Source organism: Phyllobates terribilis, unplaced genomic scaffold (assembly GCF_046119375.1).
Source record: "Phyllobates terribilis strain yellow unplaced genomic scaffold, ASM4611937v1 Scaffold_3__8_contigs__length_932513732, whole genome shotgun sequence".
Taxonomy (NCBI): Eukaryota; Metazoa; Chordata; class Amphibia; order Anura; family Dendrobatidae; genus Phyllobates; species Phyllobates terribilis.
Window position 1 is genome coordinate 686,587,545 of NW_027362763.1, and position 21,629 is coordinate 686,609,173.

At 46.8% G+C, this 21,629-nt stretch overlaps 1 protein-coding gene across 1 annotated transcript in view; it reads right to left on the reverse strand.

Moving 5' to 3' along the window:
- LOC141257386 (calpain-2 catalytic subunit-like) overlaps positions 1 to 21,629 on the reverse strand; it is a 280,695-nt gene that overhangs the window by 255,259 nt on the left and 3,807 nt on the right. The window contains exons 3-4 of the mRNA XM_073671879.1: positions 18,979 to 19,097; positions 18,639 to 18,772 (exon numbers count right to left, since the gene is read on the reverse strand). Coding sequence (XP_073527980.1) covers positions 18,639 to 18,772; positions 18,979 to 19,097 — 253 coding nt within the window. The remainder of the gene's footprint in view (positions 1 to 18,638; positions 18,773 to 18,978; positions 19,098 to 21,629) is intronic.

Sequence of the window (21,629 nt, forward strand, 5' to 3'; positions counted from 1 at the left end):
CGTGGGGCGCGCCCTGGGTTTCGCGCGGTTACGCCCTTCTTCTTCCCACGAAGCAACAGGAAAAAAATGGCGGACAATGGCGGGAAATCTTCAACACAGTAAGTTTTACAGTCTTTTAAGGCGCACAGTACCCGGTGGCAATGGGCACAACTCCCTCCGTTGGCGCGGGCACACAATCCTGTTCGTGACGCCAGTTAGAGAGATGTGGCGCCCAGGGGATGGGAACTACTCGGCGCCCGGGCCTCGATACCTGGTCTTGGGGGGGATGTCGCGGTGGTCAGCTCCCGGGCCCGTACCCTGGGGTCTCTCTTAAAAAAGGGGAATAGAAATGTCAAAGTTCGTGACGCCACCTATGGTGTCTGGTGAGGATCACCAGCGCTGCGGCAGTCCACTGAGGCCGGTGTTGTGTTAGCTTAGATGGTATCTCTCCCCACAGGTGGAGCAGGGCCTCAGGGCAGCGTAGGAGGGGGGAATGCAGGACAGAGGGGACCCAGCCGGGTCAGAGCAAGAATAGGGACACACACGAAAGTCACTTCTGTACCTTTACTGGTGTTAGTTCAGGAACACCCCAGAGCACTGTAGGGTGAGGGGTGCACGTCCGGATTCTCCCCAGTGAGCGGGTGTAGGGCCTCCTGTTTCTTGCCTCTTTGTAGTAAGTTTCTGACCTGTCTGGAGCTAGGCCTAACTTGGTTTCTGTCCTGCACCGGCTGATCTTGTGGTAGGGCCTTCTCTTGGAGAGCACTTTCCCTGCTTGCGGGCCTGCGTGACTCCTGGCTCTGTTACGTATCAGCTCTTGGGTGATCTTGGGGACCTGAAGTCTTCCAGGAGCTGCGGTTGTCTCTACAGGGGATATAGGGCCCTGTAGACTCGGACCAGGCATCCGGTAGATGCTTTCTGGGGTGAGCCGGTAAAGCTCCTCTGCACCCAATGCTACTCACTCCTCTAGCCTTCGGCCTACTCGGGGCCCTCACTAGGCTGTAAACACTGGCACCTAGCTGGCTGCCTCTTCGCCGCTCTTAGAGCGTCGGCACGCTCCTAGCTCACTAGCCTGAGCTACTCGAGTCTAGCTTGCCCTACCTCTGCAGACTGACTCCTGCAGGAACTGGCTCTGGCCAGAGCTGTTTCTCTGACTGAGCCTAGGCTAAAACTCACTGACTCCACCCTCCACCCTCCACCCTCCAGTGCCCTATATATGTTCCTATCCGGGCTCCCTCTGGTGGTCTGTGGTAGGGTGGAGGTGTGTGTATGCTCTGAGGGCCTCTTGTGGAGAAATCCATCTATGCACCCCTCTGGGATCTGTGGCTCAATTGCGCAGCAGGGCGCCACAACCTCGAGTATTTAAAACCGGGCGCCGCCATCTTGGACACAGACGGCCGGGATCAGACAGTGTACGGACAGTGCTGCTGATTTAGGGAGAGATATATACTGCGAAATAGTTAGTGTAGGGTCTCTAAAGCCTGCCAAATCAAACAAACAGTCCTTCTCAGGACTAATATCCCTCCCAGATATCAGACAGGCAGGCTGTATAGGAGATGCAGTGGTTATACCAGCAAACGCTGCAATACAGTCCTGTGTGCTCCTGCTGCTGAAATTGCTAGACGTAGCTCCAGGTCTCGGGGGTCAGGAAAAATCCTTTTCTTTTCATCTAAATCCTTTTTTTTTCCTCCTTCACACTGTACAAATACCCAGTGTAGGCCAGAGAAATAGAACTGTGGTTTTGCAGTTCCACATGTCAAATCTCTGTATTATCCAGCTTTTGGGCCTTTTTTACCTAAAAAAACAGTTTGAGTGTGTCGCTCACTGTTCAGCCTCAAATATGCTTATTTAAAAAAGTCTGGTATACCCCAGTAAATTATAACTGTGGTTTTGCCGTTCCACGGTAAAAAAAACTCTATTATCAAGCTTTTGGTATTTTTTCCGTAAAGAAAAACAGTAATAGTGTCTCCCTGATTGTTCAGACACAAATATATTTGTTTAAAAGATTCTGGTGTACGGCACATAACTATAACTGTGGTTTTGCAGTTCCACGGTTCTAATCTCCTTTTTATTACCCTTTTTCCATTGATAGTGGGAATGTAAGCTATTTTACTTCATTTACAATGGGCAAGGCGCGTGGCAAGGGACGTGGATCTGGACATTCTGGTGATGGTGCATGCAGAGGATGGGGCCGTGGCCAAGGTGAAAATGTGCCACAACCAAAAGGCACATCTTCTCGCTCCCACTTCTTGACCGAATTACTAGGGAAGCACACAACACCAGTATTGCGAACTGATCAGTGTGAACAGGTTATTAATTGGATAGCAGATAATACTTCCAGTTACCTGGGCACCACCAGCTCCGGTCTGTCTTCCACACTGTCAAGTTTTAGTAGCCGTGAGTCTCGACCGCATACTCCTCCTCACCCTGATGCTCCTTCCTCCCACCATGCCGAGTGTCGTCAGACAGCAACTGATCCCACATTTGGACACTCTGAAGAGCTGTACACTGGTCCATTTCCAAATTTTTGCCCCTCGCCTGCTCCGCTTGAAGTGGTGGAAGAGGAGATCCCATGTAGCGATGCCCAAATATTTGAACAGCCACGGCAACAGGAAGGCAACGCTGGCAATTTGTCACAAGAGGTGGAAGATGACGAGACACAATTGCCAGGAAGTGAGGAGGAGGATCGTGGTGCGAAGTGGAAGAGAAGGAGGTGGTGGATGATCTAGTAACTGACCCAACGTGGCAGGAGGACACACAGAGCGAGGCCAGCTGCAAACAGGGGGAGGGAGGCAGAGTACCCCAACAGGCAGGAAGAAGCAGTGCGGTGGCCGCACACAGAAGGCGTGCAACCGTTCCCCGTAACACCAACACGAGGGACGTTGACAGTACAAACTGTAGGTCTTCCAGAGTCTGGAAATGTTTTAAAGACTCTGCTGATAACCCCAAAAAGGCCATTTGTACCATCGGCCATGCCAGCATCAGAAGGGGTGACAAAACTACCAGCCTGACCACCACCAGCATGATCAGGCACATGTCAGCAAAGCACCCGACTTTGTGGGCCGAACACCAGGGTCCACGACCAGTGTCAGCGGGTGTCACCACTGCTTTTCCCGCTGTTGTGCGTGTAACAGAACACCCTGTTGTGCGTGCAAGGCAATCCCCTGTCCATACTGCATGAAAAGATGCCCCCTCCTCTCAGTCTTCACTTGTTATGGCAGTTTCTCAAGAAACAGCATCAAAGTCCACGTCCACGTCCCACCACAGCGTTCAATTGTCCATATCCCAGACCTTTCAACGAAAGCACAAATTCGCAGCCAACGCCCCACAGGCCACAGTCCTAAATTCGCACATTTCATGACTGCTTGCATGGGAAATGCTGCCTTTTAGGCTGGTGGAGACGGAATCCTTCCGCAATCTTATGGCGGTGGCCGTCCCTCTGTACTCGGTCCCCAGCCGACACTATTTTGCCTGGTGTTCCATCCCCTCACTACACAAGCACGTGTCCCAAAACATCTGCCGTGCCCTCAACAACGCAGTTACTGGGAGAGTACACCTGACAACGGACACATGTAAAAGTGCTTGTGGCCAGGGACGGTACATCTCCCTGACGGCACACTGGGTAAACATAGTGGAAGCCGGGACCCAGTCGGACCTTGGGACAGAACACATCCTCCCCACACCGAGGATTGCGGGCCCTATGTCAGTCAGAGTTGCCCCCACAGTGTACAGCTCCTGCACATCATCCTCCTCCTCCTCCTCATATTCAGCCTCCATCTCAGATATCACCACATAAGTTACAAGCTGGAAGCACTGCAGTACTGCCTCCGCCAAGCGGCAACAGGTTGTGCTGAAAATCATAAGCTTAGGTGAGAAACCTCACACTGATTGTGAGTTGTGGACAGCTGTGAAAGAGCAGGCAGATCTGTGGCTGACACCGCTGAACCTACATTCAGGCATGGTCGTGTGTGACAATGGCCGTAACCTGGTGGCGGCTCTGAGGTGAGGCGTGATCACAGATGTACCATGCCTGGCTCATGTGCTTAACCTCGCGGTTCAGCGGTTTCTTAAATCGTACCCCGAGTTGCCAGATCTGCTCGTCAAAGTACTCCACCTGTCAGCTCATTTTCACAAGTTGGCTACAGCTTCCGCCACCCTTGCTGTGTTGCAGCAGCGTTTGCAGCTTCCGGCATACCGACTGGTGTGTGATGTCCCCACACGTTGAAACTCTACCCTCCACATGTTGCAAAGGATTTGTGAGCAGAAGAGAGCAGTTGTGGAGTACCAGCTGCAACAAGGCCGTCGATATTCAGGTCAGACTCCATACATAAGACCTCAGGAGTGGACCTGGATGTCTGACATATGTCCCATCTTGACAACTTGGAGGAGTCCGCCATCATTAGCGTCAGCATCCCACTTGTCTGTCTTTTGCAACGCTCTCTGCAGAGAATTAAAGAGGAGGCATTGCAGCCAGAGTATGATGAGATGGATCAATAAGCCGTAGCGGGCGATTACACACTGCCCAGCCTCATCTGATCCCAACGTGCATTGGGGGACAATGAGGGAGAGGAGAAGGAGGAGGAGGAAGAACAGGAGCTGGTATCATGCGCTGTAGATGGTAGTACCTGTACAACTGTCATACCGTCGGTTCAGCGTGGGTGGCCTGAGGACAGGGGGGAGGAGGAGGAGAGCATGGTCAGTCGTCATCTTGGTGAGGACACAGAAGTCTTGCCTGTTACCAGTCTGGCACGCATGGCTGACTTTGTTACGCTGCCTTAACCGTGACCCTCGCGTTGTCAAAATGTTGGGTGACAGTCATTACTGGTTCGTGACACTTTTAGACCCCCGCTGCAAGGAGAACTTTCACTCTCTTATTCCTGATCCTGAGGTGGAGAGGTCTACAAAAATGGGGCAGTACCAGAAGGCCCTTGCTGCAGAACTGTTAAAAAAATTCCCATCTGAACACGCTAGCGGCAGAGGTCACAGTTCGTTGCCCAACCAAGGTGTACAGGCGAGAGAGACGCAACTCCAATCCAGCAGAGGCAGGGGAACGCTGTCAACTATCTGGGAGAGTTTTCTCAGACCCGCCCAGCTTACAGGCCCTGAGGCGTGGGGTACTCTCACAAGGAGTGGAAAGTTTCAAAAAATGGTGTGGGAGTACCTTGCCGACCGTACCAGCGTCCTCCGTGATTCCTCTGTGCCTTTTAATTTTTGGGTATCCAAGCTTGCCCTGCCGCTAGTGTGTTATCGGAGCGTGTATTTAGTGCCGCTAGGGGAATTATAACTGATAAGCGCACTCGCCTGTCAACTGACAATACTGACAAGCTGACCCTTATCAAAATGAAGAAGGCTGGATTGGGCCAGACTTCTCATCCCCACCAAATGACAGCAGAGTAACATAAAGTCAAATACAATGTGTTATTTCGGGAGGTGTATTCCCATGCACCGCTTCACACCCACACATGGGTATACGCTTCCTCATTTCGGCTGTATTTTGCTCTTATCCTTATCTTCAGCCTCCACCACCACTATATCACCAGGGTGACCTTGGTCCGTGTTGCCAGCATTGCAAGTTCCTCCGTCCTAAGTTTTGGCAGCTTTTGCTTGGAAGGCATAGGCAAAGACTATGGGAGACCCACTACCCAATAATGGGAATAATGTTTTTAAGATGCTGTACTGCATGGCTCTTGTAAGGGGCATTGCAAGTTCCTCCGTCCTAATTTTTCGCAGCTTTTGCTTGGAAGGCATAGGCAAACACTATGGGAGACCCACTCCCCAATAATGGGAATAATGTTTTTAAGATGCTGTACTGCATGGCTCTTGTAAGGGGCATTAAAACCGTCTTGTTAAGCTACTGCGACCTCCACGTCTCTTCCAAGGGGCATTAAAACCGTCTTGTTAAGCTACTGCGACCTCCACATCTCTTCCAAGGGGCATTAAAACCATCCTGTTAAGCTACTGCGACCTCCACCACATTTTCAAGGGGCATTAAAACCGTCTTGTTAAGCTACTGCGACCTCCACCACTTTAACAAGGGGCATTAAAATTGCATTGTAAAGCTATTGCGACCTCCACCACTTTTCCATGGGGCATTATAACCATCTTGTTAAGCTACTGCGACCTCCACGTGTCTTCCAAGGGGCATTAAAACCGTCTTGTTAAGCTACTGCGACCTCCACATCTCTTCCAAGGAGCATTAAAACCGTCTTGTTAAGCTACTTAGACTTCCACCACTTTTCCACGGGGCATTAAAACCGTCTTGTTAAGCTACTGCTACCTCAACCACTTTTCCAAGGGGCATTAAAACCATCTTGTTAAGCTGCTGCGACCTCCACCTCTTTTCCAAGGGGCATTAAAACCATCTTGTTAAGCTACTGCGACCTTCACCACTTTTCCAAGGGGCATTTAAACCGTCTTGTTAAGCTATGGCGACCTCCACCACTTTTCCAAGGGGCATTAAAACTGTCTTGTTAAGCTACTGTGACCTCCACGTCCCTTCCAAGGGGCATTAAAACCATCTTGTTAAGCTACTGCGACCTCCACCACTTTTCCAAGGGGCATTAAAACCGTCTTGTTAAGCTACTGCGACCTCTACCACTTTTCCGAGGGGCATTAAAACCATCTTGTTAAGCTACTGCGACCTCCACGTCACTTCAAAGGGGCATTAAAACCATCTTGTTAAGCTACTGCGACCTCCACCACTTTTCCAAGGGGCATTAAAACCATCGTGTTAAGCTACTGCAACCTCCACCACTTCTCTAAGGTGCATTAAAACCATCTTGTTAAGCTACTGCAACCTCCACGTCTCTTCCAAGGGGCATTAAAACCATCTTGTTAAGCTACTGCGACCTCCACCACTTTTCCAAGGGGCATTAAACCATCTTGTTAAGCTACTGCGACCTCCACGTCTCTTCCAAGGGGCATTAAAACCGTCTTGTTAAGCTAATGCGACCTCCAACAATTTTCCATGGGGCATTAAAACCGTCTTGTTAAGCTACTGCGACCTCCACCTCTCTTCCAAGGGGCATTAAAACAGTCTTGTTAAGCTACTGCGACCTCCACGTCTCTTCCAAGGGTCTTTAAAACCGTCTTGTTAAGTTACTGCGACCTCCACCACTCTTCCAATGGGCATTAAAACCGTCTTGTTAAACCACCCTGAACTCCACAGCTCTCCCAAGTGGCATTGCATTTCCTCCTAATTTTAGTCAGCTTTTGCTTTTCAATGCATAGGTGAACACTATGTTAAGCTACTGCGACCTCCACCACTTTTCCAAGTGGCATTAAAACCGTCTTGTTAAGCTGCTGCGACCTCCACCACTTTTCCAAGGGGCATTAAAACAATCTTGTTAAGCTACTGCGACCTCCACCACTTTACCAAGTGGCATTAAAACCGTCTTGTTAAGCTACTGCGACCTCCACCACTTTTCCAAGGGGCATTATAACCATCTTGTTAAGCCACTGCGACCTCCACCACTTTTCCAAGGTGCATTAAAACAATCTTGTTAAGCTACTGCGACCTCCACGTCTCTTCCAAGGGGCATTAAAACTGTCTTGTTAAGCTACTGCGACCTCCACCACTTTTCCAAGGGGCATTAAACCATCTTGTTAAGCTACTGCGACCTCCACGTCTCTTCCAAGGGGCATTAAAACCGTCTTGTTAAGCTACTGTGACCTCTACGTCTCTTCCAAGGGGCATTAAAACCGTCTTGTTAAGCTACTGCGACCTCCACCACTTTTCCAAGGGGCATTAAACCGTCTTGTTAAGCTACTGCGACCTCCACGTCTCTTCCAAGGGGCATTAAAACCGTCTTGTTAAGCTACTGCGACCTCCACGTCTCTTCCAAGGGGCATTAAAACAGTCTTGTTAAGATACTGCGACCTCCACGTCTCTTCAAAGGGGCATTAAAACCGTCTTGTTAAGCTACTGCGACCTCCACCACTCTTCCAATGGGCATTAAAACCGTCTTGTTAAACCATCCTGAACTCCACAGCTCTTCCAAGGGGCATTGCATTTCCTCCTAATTTTAGTCAGCTTTTGCTTTTCAATGCATAGGCGAACACTAAGGGAGACCCACTCCCCAATAATGGGTAGAAGGTTTTTAGTATGCTGTAATCCATGGCTGTTTCAAGGGGCATTGCAGTTCCTCATAATTTTTGGAAAGCCTTCCATTCACTGCTTAGGCCAACAGTGCACAGGAGACTCAGTTGCTATAAATGGAAAAAATGGTTTAGTTAAGGCCCTCTGACCTCCATGTCACTTCCAAGGGGCATTGGAGTGCCTCTAAATTTTTGGTAGGCATTGCACTCACTGTATGCCCTATAACTGTGTAGCTGAACCGCTCCTTTTGGTACAGAAACATATCCTACAAGACGTGTGGTTGACTGGCCAGATATTGATGTGAATGGTCCCTGTTCCTCCTGCTCTTTCTCCTTTGCCACCACCTCATCCATCATTCATCACCTGTTTTAACGGGAGTCATAGAACTGGGATAGTAGCAGGAAAACATCCAGCAATCCTCGGAGGAGGTAGGATATGCGCCAAAACGTTGACCACCTCAGGCCTAGCCGCTACTACATACATGTGCTTGCATTCCAAGAAAACAAAGCAGATGCTAACTTCTATCATCATCATCATGTTCCTCACCTTGGCACTCTCAACTCCCCTGATGGAGAAGCCAGGGCCCACCGGAGGAGTCTGGTTCTCAGGTGGGCTCGTCCAATGCTGCTAAAGCAGGCCAGGCTAAGAAAAGTGTGGGGGAAGGTCACAGGAGAAATAGGTGCGGCTGGGGACCGTTTACGGACACCCGGCCGCCCCCAGGCGGCTGGGGACCGAGCATGGACACCCGGCCGCCCCCTGGCGGCTGGGGACCGAGCGTGGACACCCGGCCGCCGGTCGGCTGGGGACTGAGTATGGATACCAGGCCGCCGACGCAGCCATGACATGGTGGCCGGCGTCTGCCTCCACATGCCTAAAAGGCCCAATTTAATGTGCAAGCAAGCTAGCAGTATGGGGGTGGGAGGGTGGGTGGTTGCACACTTACGCTTGCATTCCATGAAAGCAAAGCAGATGCTAACTTCTATCATCATCATCATGCTCCTCACCTTGGCATTCTCAACTCCCCTGATGGAGAAGCCAGGGCCCACCGGAGGAGTCTGGTTCTCTGCTGGGCTCGTCGAATGCTGCCCTAAAGCAGGCCAGGCTAAGAAAAGTGTGGGGGAAGGTCACAGGAGAAATAGGGGACTGTTTATGGACACCCGGCCGACCCCAGGCGGCTGGGGACCGTGGGTAGACACCCGGCCGCCCCCTGTCGGCTGGAGACCAAGCGTGGACACCTGGCCACTGGGCGGCTGGGGACTGAGTATGGATACCTCGCTCCCGAAGCAGCCTATGAGGTAGTGGCCAGCTTCGGCCTCCTCCAAACTAAAAGGCCCCATTTCAAGTGCAAGCTAGCAGTATGGTATTGCAGCCTGGGGGTGGGTGGGTGGCAGGCTGCATACTTGCGCTTGCCTTGCAAGGAATGGGGGAGGTACAATTGAACACTGCCCTGGGACAAGGACTTGCACGGGGATAGTTGAAAGTCTGCATCTTCTGATGTGGCAAGGATCACTTCTGATGGGCACACTTTTAGGCAGTGACCTGGGTGTCAGAAATGCTTCCAGGGGTCTTCCCCATGCTGTTCCCATGTGTTTTCAGCACTGTATGCTTGTGTCATACAGCACATGTCCAGATAAGGTTGTAAAATGTTAAAATGACATTTCCCAGTGAATGCATTTGTCACGGTTTAAAGCAATGCAAAAGTGCAAAAACGCATAAAAAATTCTACTTGTGAACATAGCCCAAGGTGTGGAGGAGTATTTTTGATTTTGGCTATTTATTTTACCTTATACACAAGTCTTTACCCTGGAAAGGAAGTTCCTTAACATATTTCACAGGAAAACTGTTTCAGTTTCGTTTTTGAACCTTTTATTGTGAGCCCTTAAAAGAGGCTTAATACCTCTGACCATGTTGTTGACAGCAGTGACCTGTGGGTCAGAAATGCTTCCTGCGGTGATCCCCCATGCTGTCCCCATGTCTTTTGAGCACTGTCACTATCTTTTTGGGCACTTTTTAGGCTTTCTACAGACTGCCGGGGGTGCTGTCGCAAAAATGCTCGGGTCTCCCATAGACTAACATTGGGCTCGTTGCTCGGGTTAAGCACCCGAGTATCACGGTGAGCTCGGCCCGAGCTTCGAGCACCCGAGAATTTTAGTGCTCGCTCAACACTACTGTTTACCCATTCTATACCATGTGCATCAGAAGTGTACTCCAAAGATTCACAGATGCAAGAGGAGGAAAGCATCTGCACCGATGCCCAAAATTTTTTCTGGCTGGATTCGGGGTAGGACAAAGTAAGGTCCAAGCAGGTTCCTTACCCTCGTCATCAGACGTTAACCACTGGGGAGGGAGGTGATCCTGATGAGACTCAGATACCCGAGGCTCACTATACTGTGCAGTCAGGGCAATAAGAGGAGCAGGGTCACTCTCAGGGCAAGGAATTGGATAACACATTGGATGATGAAGAGGTTGAAGATCTTACTTGGTGTGAACCCAGAGTCAAGCAGCTGAGTAGCTCATCAGATGAGGTGGAGGAGAAAGACAAGGAGGTTATGTTTCGCTAACGTTACAGTGCAGACACGGAGAGATGCTAGCACGAGGAGCACTACATCCTTAGCCACAACTGTGGCTGTGGCCAGCAGTGGTCGCATGTCTGCAGCTCACAGGGGCTGCAAGGGTTGCCTAGCCTGGGCCTTTTATGTCACCGCAAAGGATGAGCCAACTGACTTTATTTGCAAACTTTGCAAGAAAAAGCTCAGTAGAGGGAAAAGGTGCAATAATTTGATTGCGCATGTGAAGGTTCATGCATGTTGTAATCAACATGCGTTACGCTAGCAAACTCACTGCACTGAAAAGTGGACCAGCGGACCTCAACAATTATCAGCTGCACCATCAACCGCATCTGCTGATTCTTCCTCCTCCTCTGCTACTGTGCCAATTATTGCCATGCAAGTCTCTGATCACTCCAGTCAGGCTGAGTGAGAGCACATCAGCTGTAATGGAAGCAGACATGCCTGCTGTCTTTGTTTCACCGAGCACGCCACATGTTTTTCAATCCACCATAACATCTCTGCCTGCACTCATGGTCCACCAGTTTGTCAGGTTCACTTTACCGCCCTCTGTAAGCACTGCAGTCAGCCCTCGGTCCCACAGTTGTGTTTACGTAAAAGATTGTTTCATCCTACACATGAGAAAGCTAAGAGGTTGAACGCCACCATCTCCAATCACTTGGCCACGGAAATGCTGCCTTTCCGCCTCATAAATACAGATGGTTTCCGAAAGCTGATGGCCGTGGCAGTCCCCAGTACCAGTTGCCTAGTCGCCATTACTTCTCTAAGAAAGCTGTGCCTGCGCAACGCCAACATGTCGCAGACAATATCACCCGTTCCTTGACTAAATCTGTGTCTGCCAGGGAACATTTCACCATAGACACCTGGACGAGTAAGCATGGCCAAGGGCGTTACATCTTGCTTACTGGGCACTAGGTCACTCTGGTGGCTGTGGAGGCAGAAATGGAAGGGGCTGCTCCACAAATCTGGGATTCCCCAAGGCTTGCAGAACAAAGCTCTGTATTTCACACTTCCTCCACTGCTTCTGCTTCCTCCACCTGCTCTAGGGCCTCTACATGCACCCTCAACCTCTGCCTTAATGAGACACACGCTTTAACAGTGCAGAGCGAATCCACACCACCTCCATACTGCGAGGCAGGGCTCACTGCAATCAGGCAGTGTTAAAATTAATATACCTTGGAGATCGCAGTCATACAGCTGAAGAGTTGTGGACAGATCTCCAGGCTCAGTTTGAGCAATGGCTGTCTCCGCTGAACCTGGAGCCAGGGAAGGCCATGTGCTATAATTGTGCGAACCTGGTGGTGACCCTACGCTGAGGCAAGCTCACATGCATGCCTTGCATTGCTCACGTCCTCAACCTTGTGGTACAGTGATTTCTCCGCCACTATCCCGGCCTGGATGAGCTGCTTCAGAAAGCACAGAAGCTGGGTGCTCACTTCCACTATTCGCACCCCTCAGGTCATTGACTTGCATCGATACAGAGGTCTTTTTCCATGTCAGTTAACAGGTTGATATGCGATGTGCCGACATGGTGAAATTCCACTCTGCACATGTTGCAGCAACTATGGCAGCAGCAATGAGCCCTGACGCAGTATGTCATGTTGTATAGCCTGGGCCAACGCAGTACGGACGTGGGGCATATCACGTTTACGGAGTGGGCACAGATTAAGGACCTTTGCACCCTTCTGCACAGTTTTGAAATGGCTACTAAAATGATTAGCGCTAACGATGCCATCATCAGCATCACTATTCCGGTCATCTACATGCTGGAGCAGACTTTGAATAGCCTGCCGCAGGAGGTGGTGGTCCCAGAAGAAACAATCATCAGTGTTACCCAACCACCGATACAGCCTGGATTTGGACCTACTGGAAGAGCCCAACATATGAGTGCCTTCTTGCTGCACTATCTGCAACAGGATCACTATATAGTTATGATTCAAAATAATGATAACTACTGGGTTGCCACTCTGTTAGATCCACGTTATAAGAGTCAATTTTGCCAGATGCTTCCTGACCTGTAAAGGGACCGGCTAATGCTGGATTATTGAAACAAGCTTTTAAGCAACCTTAAGAGAAGTTTTCCCCAAGATAGCAGTGAGGCACACAGTGTGCATCACAGCTGAAGACTTTCAAACTCCAGCACTTCAATTTATCAATGCCCAAACATTAGCAGCAGTATCAGCAGTGTAAGTGGCAGAAGCAATTTCTGTGAGTCCTTTCACACATATTTTACAACAGCTCGTGCACCAGCACAACAGAGTACAAGTCTGACACGTGATGAACGACTGGAGAGGATGGTGGAGGGGTATCTAGAGCTTAATATGAATACCATCAGGGAGGATTTGGACCCTTTTAAATTCTGGTCTTCAAAAATAGATGAATGGCCTGAGCTCGCCTATCACGTCTTGGAGGTGTTATCATGCCCGGTAGTCAGCGTTCTCTCAGAACGTGTCTTCAATGCTGCTGGTGGTTCATGTAAGCACAGCTGGCTGTCCCATGAAAGTGTAGACCACCTAACTTTCATCAAGATGAACAAGTCATGGATCTCCAAGGACTTTTGCACCCCAATCGCAGACTGTACAGATTATGTTGTAGTTTTTAGTGTGCTGCATTGATCTCATGTAATTGCAGTCTGTGATATGGCTTCTGTGCCTGCTCTTGCTGCTGCTGCAGGTGTTAACACAAATTTTTGGAAATGTGAACACTCCTGATTGTGTCTCCATCTCTGGGGATGGCTGTAGTGGAAGAGGTGTCGGTCCTAATTATACTATTTTTACTGTAATGAAATTGGGGCCACTTCGCTGGTGTCTGCCACTAAGTTTTGGGAATGTGCAGAATCCTGATTGGTTCTCCATCTGCTGGGTTGGCTGTAGTGGAAGAGGTTTTGGTTTCCATTCTACTCTAGTGAAATTAATTTTTTGGTGCAGATATTGTTCTCCACATAGGTGTACCCAGACATGATAAACTGAAAATTGTTTTTCTTACTACCATGGTATATAAAGCAGGCTACATTTCAGCTTAAAATTATTTGGTGCAAATATTGTTCTTCATACAGGGGAAAAAAAAAAGTAGGGTCCATGCAGCTTCCTGATGTTTGTCACCAGTCGTTAACCCCCGGAGGGATGTGATCCTGATGAGATTCAGATATCTGAGTGTCACATGGACTGTACTGCGCTGTCGGGACAAGAAGAGGAGGAGCGTGACTCTCAAATCAAGGAATGGGATAACACATTGAATGATGATGAGGTTGTAGATCCCACTTGGTGTGAACCCAGAGGAACGCAGCTGAGTAGCTCATCTGAGGAGGTAGAGGAGGAGGAAGACAAGGAGGTGACAAGGAGTGCAATCGCGATGAACAATACATCCTTAGCCACAACCGTAGCAGTGACCGGTCGCGGACCTGCAGCTCGAAGTGGCAGCAAGGTTTTTCTAGCCTGGGCCTTTTTTGACACCACAAAGGATGAGCCAACTCACGTTTTCTGGCAACTTTGCAAGAAAAAACTCAGTAGAGGGAAAAAGTGCAATAATTTGACTACTACATGCATGAACCTTCACATGTACAATCAACATGTGTTACTCTGCCAATCTCAGTGATAAAATGCAGACCTCAACAACTATCAGCCACCCCAACCACATCTGCTGCTTCTTCCTCCTCCTCCTCTGTTTCTGTGCCAAGTATTGTCACGCAGGTCTCCGACCGTGGAACCTACGGTTGTATACCTGCTCCAATCAAGCTGAGTGACAGCCCACCAGCTGTAATGGATCTTTCTCAATTCACCATAATAACATCTCCACCTGCATCTCACTCACGGTCCAGCAGTTTGTCTGGTTCACCATACTCCACCCTCTCACTGCACTGCAACCAGCCCTCGGTCCCGCAGTTGTGGTCACATAAAAGATTGTTTCCTCTACACATGACAAAGCTAAGAGGTTTAACTCCACCATCTCCAATCTGTTGGCCATGGAAATTGTGCTGTTAGGCTCTAATATTTTTTAAATGTGAACACTCCTGATTGTGTCTCCATTTGCTGGGTTTGCTGTAGTGGAAGAGGTGTCGGTCCCCATTATAATACTTATACTCTATTGAAATTAATTGTTTGGTGCAGATATTGTTATCATAGGGGAACACATGATAAAATAGAAATTGGCTTTCTTTCTACTGTGATATATAAAGCAGATCACATCTCAGCTTAAAATTATTTGGGGCAGATATTGTTCTCCACACAGGGGTACAGACATGATAAACTCAGAATTGGTATATAAAGCAGACTACATCTCAGCTTAAAATTCTTTGGGGAAAATATTGTTCTCCATACAGGGGAAAAAAAAGTTGGGTCTGAGCAGCTTCCTGACCCTCGACTGTACTGTGCTGTCAGGGCAAGAAGAGGAGGGTGACTCTCAGGGCGAGGAATGGGATAACCGATTGAATGAATGTGAGGTTATAGATCTCACTTGGTGTGAACCCAGAGGCACGCAGCTGATTAGCTCATCTGAGGAGGTGGAGGAGGAGGAAGACGAGGAGATTACATTGCATTCTAAGGCGCAGACATTGAGTGTTGAAACCGCGACGAGCACTGCATCCTTAGCCACAAGTGACCTGCATCAGTCGCAGGTCTGCAGCTTGCAGGGGCGGTAACAGTTGTCTAGCCTTGGCCTTTTTGACACCACAAAGGATGAGCCAACTCACGTTTTCCAGCAACTTTGCAAGAAAAAACTCAATAGAGGGAAAAAGTGCAATAATTTGACTACTACATGCATGAACCTTCACATGCGCAATCAACATGTGTTACTCTGACAATCTCACTGCGATAAAATGCGGACCTCAACAACCATCAGCTGCCCCATCAACCACATCTGCTGCTTCTTCCTCCTCCTCTGTTACCGTGCCAAGTATTGTCACACAGGTCTCCCACCGCAGAACCTCTGGTTCTTTACCAGCTCTAGTCAGGCTGAGTGAAGAGACCGTCAGCTCTAACGGAAGTGGACATGACTGCTGTTTTTGACCAATCTCAGAAAATGAGCACACCACAACTTTATCAATCCATCGAAACATCTTCACCTGCATCTCACTCACGATCCAGCAGTTTGTCTGGTTCACAGTACTCCGGCCTCTCTCATCACAGCAGCCAGTCCTCAGTCCTGTATTTGTGGTTACGTAAAGATTGTTTCCTCCTACACATGACAAAGCTAAGAGGTTGAATGCCACCATCTCCAATCTTGTGGCCACGGAAATGGTTGTGTCAGACCCTAATTTTTTTAACTGTGAACACTCCTGGTTGGGTCTCCATCTGCTGGATTGGCTGTAGTGGAAGAGTTGTCAGTCCCCATTATACTAGTTCTACTCTAGTGAAATTAATTCTTTGTTGCAGATATTGTTGTTACAGGAGTACACATGATATAATCGAAATTGATTTTCTTACTAAAGTGGTATATAAAACAGGCTACTTTTCATCTTTTAATTATTTGGTGCTGATATTGTTCTCCACACAGGGGTACACATTAGTCATGAGCCTGCACTAAATGTGCTCAACTTAGTGCTTCAGCGGTTTCTCAAAACTTTCACAGATCTGCTAGAGCGGCTTGTGAAAGTACGCCCATTTCAGAATGTAAAGCAGTGAGCAGCAGCAATGTGAGCAGCAGAGGGCAGTTGTTGAGTACTAGCTTCAACACATGACAGCCAGAATAGATGATGTTTCCCTCTATGCTAGACCTTTCATCCGATCTAAAGAATATGGCTGCAATGAAATACAACTCTCACCAAGAAGCTCACCGGACACTTTATGGCTGCTTTTTTACTGTGGACTGGCTCCAGCAATCTATAAGATTGCAATCTATGATCCCTTCACTGGCTCCCAATTGTCCAGCGTATCCAGTTCAAACTACTAACAATGACCTACAAAGTCACCCATAACCTTTCTCATCTGTACATCTCTGAACTAATGTCCCGATATATTCCTTTACATAATCTCCGGTCCTCCCAAGACCTCCTTCTCTTCTCCACACTTATTCTTTCCTCACCCAATCGCCTCCATGACTTCTCACGAATATCCCCTATCCTTTGGAATTCTGTGCCTCAACACGTCCGATTATCCAGCACATTCAGATCCTTCAGACGGAACCTGAAAACCCATCTCTTCAAGACAGCCTACAGCCTGCCATTACCTTGCTGCCACCTCAATACCACCGGAGCTACTGCAGCCCCCCTTCTGTCTCCTTTCCCACCATCCTGCAGCATGTAAGCCCGCAAGGGCAGGGTCTATAAGACTTAAGATGCAATCTGGCACCTTGGCAAAACCCAATTCTGTTCTCGCTCTGATATGTAACCATAACAAACAGGTCATGCTGGAGAAACTTGCAACTACTGCCACTCAGTGTCTTCAGCTTATTTATAAGAAACTAATGTTTGTGCAGCCACTCAGTCTACCAAATAAAATTCCTGAGAAGGAAATTGTGGATCGCTTTGCTTCTGGTACTGGGTGCTAAAACCAAACTATGGTGTGCCATAATTCACAGGAAATATTCCAGGCTGGTTATAGCCAAGCTCAGTCTCACAATAAAGTACCAGTAGCAAGCTATGGAGATGGTGGCCTCTATCATCATGAATAATTTGCTCGTTGTCTAGAAGACTGACCTCTGCTGCTGTCTACCTTCTGAACATTGTGCTGATGCTTGATTGACCCAGGGTCCGATGTGTTCCAGCCCAGGGTTCGAATGGGTCCTGGCTCCCACAATTTTAACCCAGTGTGCTGTCAGTGAGATGTACCGTCCCTGGTTACAAGCTCTTGTCCATATGTCTATGGTTAGGCGGTCCTTCCCACTAACTTTGCTGGTGAGGGTATGGGTAATTTTCTGGGAACCATACTAGTGCGACCAGTCTAGAAATGTGGCAGTTTAGTATTCAGCCTGTGGGTGGGTGGCTGCGTATTTGCGTTCCAAGGACTGGGGTAGGGACAACTGAACACTGCGCTGGGATGTGGTTGCTGATGGTAATGGTTGCAAGTGTGTAACGACAGCTGCAGGGTCGGAGGCATCTTCACTTGCATCATGGACGGAGGCTTGGCGTTCACGTACAACAGAGGAAGAGGCAGTGGTGTCACCCGCAGACACTGTTTCTGGATTCTGGCATTTGACCCATCGACTTCATAGTCCACTCCTTGTTTTACACTTCCACACCCTGGACCTCTTCCTGACTTTCTGTCCATTGTATCTCATCATTATCCACCTATGGATATGATAGGTCCTTCCTACCTCTTGTACACATTGCCTATTGAAAAAGCATCATACAGCATCGCAAAACGCACATTGAGGCTGTCTCTAGCCTGCCTCCACCAACTGAGAAACCCCTACATTCGTTGGTTAGGGTCATACCTTCAGAACTTTGATGGCACTGTTCAGTGATACTAATATTTACTTGTGAATATACCAAACCAATGCTCTGTCTACCTGCACTGCACTTTAGGTAGATGGTATTTTGCAGGATGTGTTTTTTCATCTGCGGGCCCTTTCACTGTTTTCTGTCTTTGTATTTCTGCTACCTCTATCGCATCGTATTTTCATTACTTTAATTGTATTTATAATTAATAAAATTCTTTATATACCAATTTAACCTCCAGTTCTCCTAGTTTTTCAACTATTATCAGGTGTTGGTATTTTTTGGTGCACCACAGCACTATTTAGTATCAAGTGCGCTTTTTAAGATCATGTTACTGGTCTATAATGTCTTGATATTTTTATGTGCATGTAGCTCTTTTAAAGACAAGTCCAGCAATTATGCTACATTGTCAGTCCATTCCTCCACCACTGTGTGTTATAATTATAAATTATGACCTCCATTGACTTTATTCACTATTAGACTAAAGAAATCAATTACCTTGATCAGGGCCACTTCTACATTTCACTTTCTGGACTATTTTAAGATTCAAATTAAGTGTCTAAAAAACATCTGTTGAAACATTTTTTTTAAAAGATAAGGCATTTTTTATTGGTATTGCACTTACTTAGCATAGGCTTTTTCCAAGAGGGAGCTCCAGAACTCATTAGATGTTTTGGACTTTACAAAAATAAGCTTGTTTTCCTTGGTAGGCAACTGGTCATCGACGACCACATCCACCCATTGTCCATACTGCCAAAACTGCAAGAAACCAGAACTTTTAGTAATATACAGTCATGGCTTAAAGTGTTCCAGAAAATGAAGCATTTCTCCCAGAAAATTATTACACATTTTTTGTTAGACACAGGTTTATTTCCTTTGGGTGTATTGGATGAATACAAAAAAAAAGGAAAAAAACTTAGTATTGGGGTCCAGAAATGTTAAATTATATCACATAAATAGTTTACCATAAAATGAAAGATCCCAGCATAGCCCTTGTCAAAAGATTGATCTTGTGGAATCACACGGAACAGGCAATCTTTATTCATTGTGAGGCATGCGATGGAACCGAGGAGCCAGCAGTCGCCTATGTAAAAGTAGTTAAGGGTTATAGGGTATATCATAAGGGGTTAGGCCAAAAAACATTTAGCATCTATTCACATTAATAGGTAATAAACACTGAGGGGGTCCCAATACTGGGAAACCCTATAAATTGAGAGAAAAAAATTAGGGTTCCACACACTACTGCTAAATTCATTCTTTATGAGACTTGTAGATGTCATAACTCCTCCTATCAGGGTGTCTGTTTGCAGTGATTGACAGTTCTGCTGTCGAATCAAGGACAGGGGAGTTGTCAGTATGGTGATGGACAGCTCAGCTGTCCAATCAGACGCTGGGTGTGCTAAGCGGTAAGTGTCTGGAGTGACATTTTAACCATCCAACCAGGACCAGGGCATGCTGGGGCTTCATCTATATGTCTCTTGTCCAGAGTAATTACTTGTTTTTTTAACCAGCTCTCTGCCTTTGACTGCTGCCAATTGTAGCTTTGCTCAAGAGGTGTGTGTGTGCAATGAGCTCCTAGTCTTGTATTCTGATCTTTGTTGCTCGACCTTAGATTTGCCTTTGACCTTTCGTTTACCTAGCCCTTTTGTCATGATACTCTACCTCCTTGAAATTCTGACCCCGGACAGGTCCCTGACTAGACCTTTGTCTCACCCATCTGTCTATGAAATACCTTTCTGGTTTTTGACCATGGACCTCTTGACTAATCAGCCTCGTGACTTGTCCGAGCGTCACAGTAGAGATAGCTGAGCACCTACTTCGTCAGCTCTAAAGGCTTTAAATGGAGAATTAATTCACTCGTGTGGCCATTTCCTTCTGAATAGAGGACACTCATATCTAGGATTAATGGGGCACTAAATAGTGGGATTCTTAGCAATCCTAAATTTATCAGCTCTGTGTGTAGGTGATCAATGTTTTATGTGGGCCAACCATAATGTAAATCTGTTCATTCATTCTCATAGTATTTAGAAGCTCATGGAGCACAACCACCACCTCCAGCTAATGGCTATAATTGTAAACATCATTTTAACCCCTTTTACCACTTTTTTTTAATTTTCAGTCAATATGACCATGTGAAAGCTTGTTATTTGCGGCACGAGTTGTACTTTTGAATGACACCATTGGTTTTACTTTATAGTGAACTGGAAAACAGGAAAAAAAAATCAAAGTTTGGTGAAATTGCAAAAAAGTGCAGTTTCACAATTGTTTTCTGTTTGTGTTTTTTTTACTATGTTCACTAAATGCCAATACTGACCTACCATAATGATACTCCAGGACATTACGAGTTCATAGATACAAAACATGTATAGGTTCTTTTTTATTTAACCCTGCTGTTCTGTTCGAGTCTACTATACACTTATAATGTTCCGGTCATTTTTGACCGGACCTATTAAAGTCTTGATTTTTAGCTAATTTAAGTGTTTTATTTGAATACCTGTTGCATTATTATTCTGCATGTGAACATGGTTGATCATAAACAAATGAAAAATGAAACCAAAAACTTAATTTTTATATCAAAAAATGTTACATGGCCTTATTGCAATATTCATGCATATTGCACATTTGCACATAAAAAAAATATTCTTTATGTAACTGTAAACTATAACTAATAACATCAAACTGTATGCAAATATATTTTAAAAAAATAAAAAAATAAAGTATAAAAAGTTCAGATTTTTCTATATAAAATGGTAAATAAGGTTCAAGGTGCTACATTTCCTGATTGCATTCGTCACAAGTATAATTTACATGTCTTTTGCATAAGTACTTTGCAAAACTGCAACATATCACATTTGTTTTGTGATTACATGATATTGGACAGAAGGTGCATCGTTTCCGTTTTAGCCTGGTTGCGTTGCTGGTGGAGGCCGTGGGTATCGTAGCAGTGCCGGTGGAAGCAGTTGGTTCACTTTCTTTAGCATGCTGTTGGATCCTGTTGACAATGGCTGCCGCTCCATCATCTCAGGGTGTTACTTATGTTTCTTCGATATATGGGCTAACCAGTGATTTTCCCAACTCCTATATAAAAATTCTTCTTTTATATAGTTTATTTTTGTTCCAATTTGGGTGTATTTCACGCCATAACACAAATGCCGACGCATCAATAATGTTGTAAAAAACAACCATTGGCCACCGATTTGTTTTGCGTTTACAGGTGTAAGTGCCTATGAGTTGATCTAGAGTATCAACTGCCCCTTTTGTGGCATTGTAATGTAAAATCATGTCCGGCTTTCTGTCGTCTCGATTACTGATTGCACTATCATGGTGCACTGTGCTCATCAGAAGGACCTGTTTGTGTATTTTGGGAATGTAAGAAACTACTTTTGCATGCTTAATAAAATAAAACATAGAACTATAAACGTCTCTCTTACTGAGGATACCTTGCGGCAGTTCTGGCTTATTTTTTCTAACAATAACCAGCATGGCCATTTTTCTTTTCAGCAACATCTGCCCCAGTTGGTATGATGTGAAAAAATTGTCTCATGTAACATTTTGTCCTTTGAGTCCGTGTGTCAAATCCAAAACTACTCGCATACCTTGATTTTTTTCAGCTCTT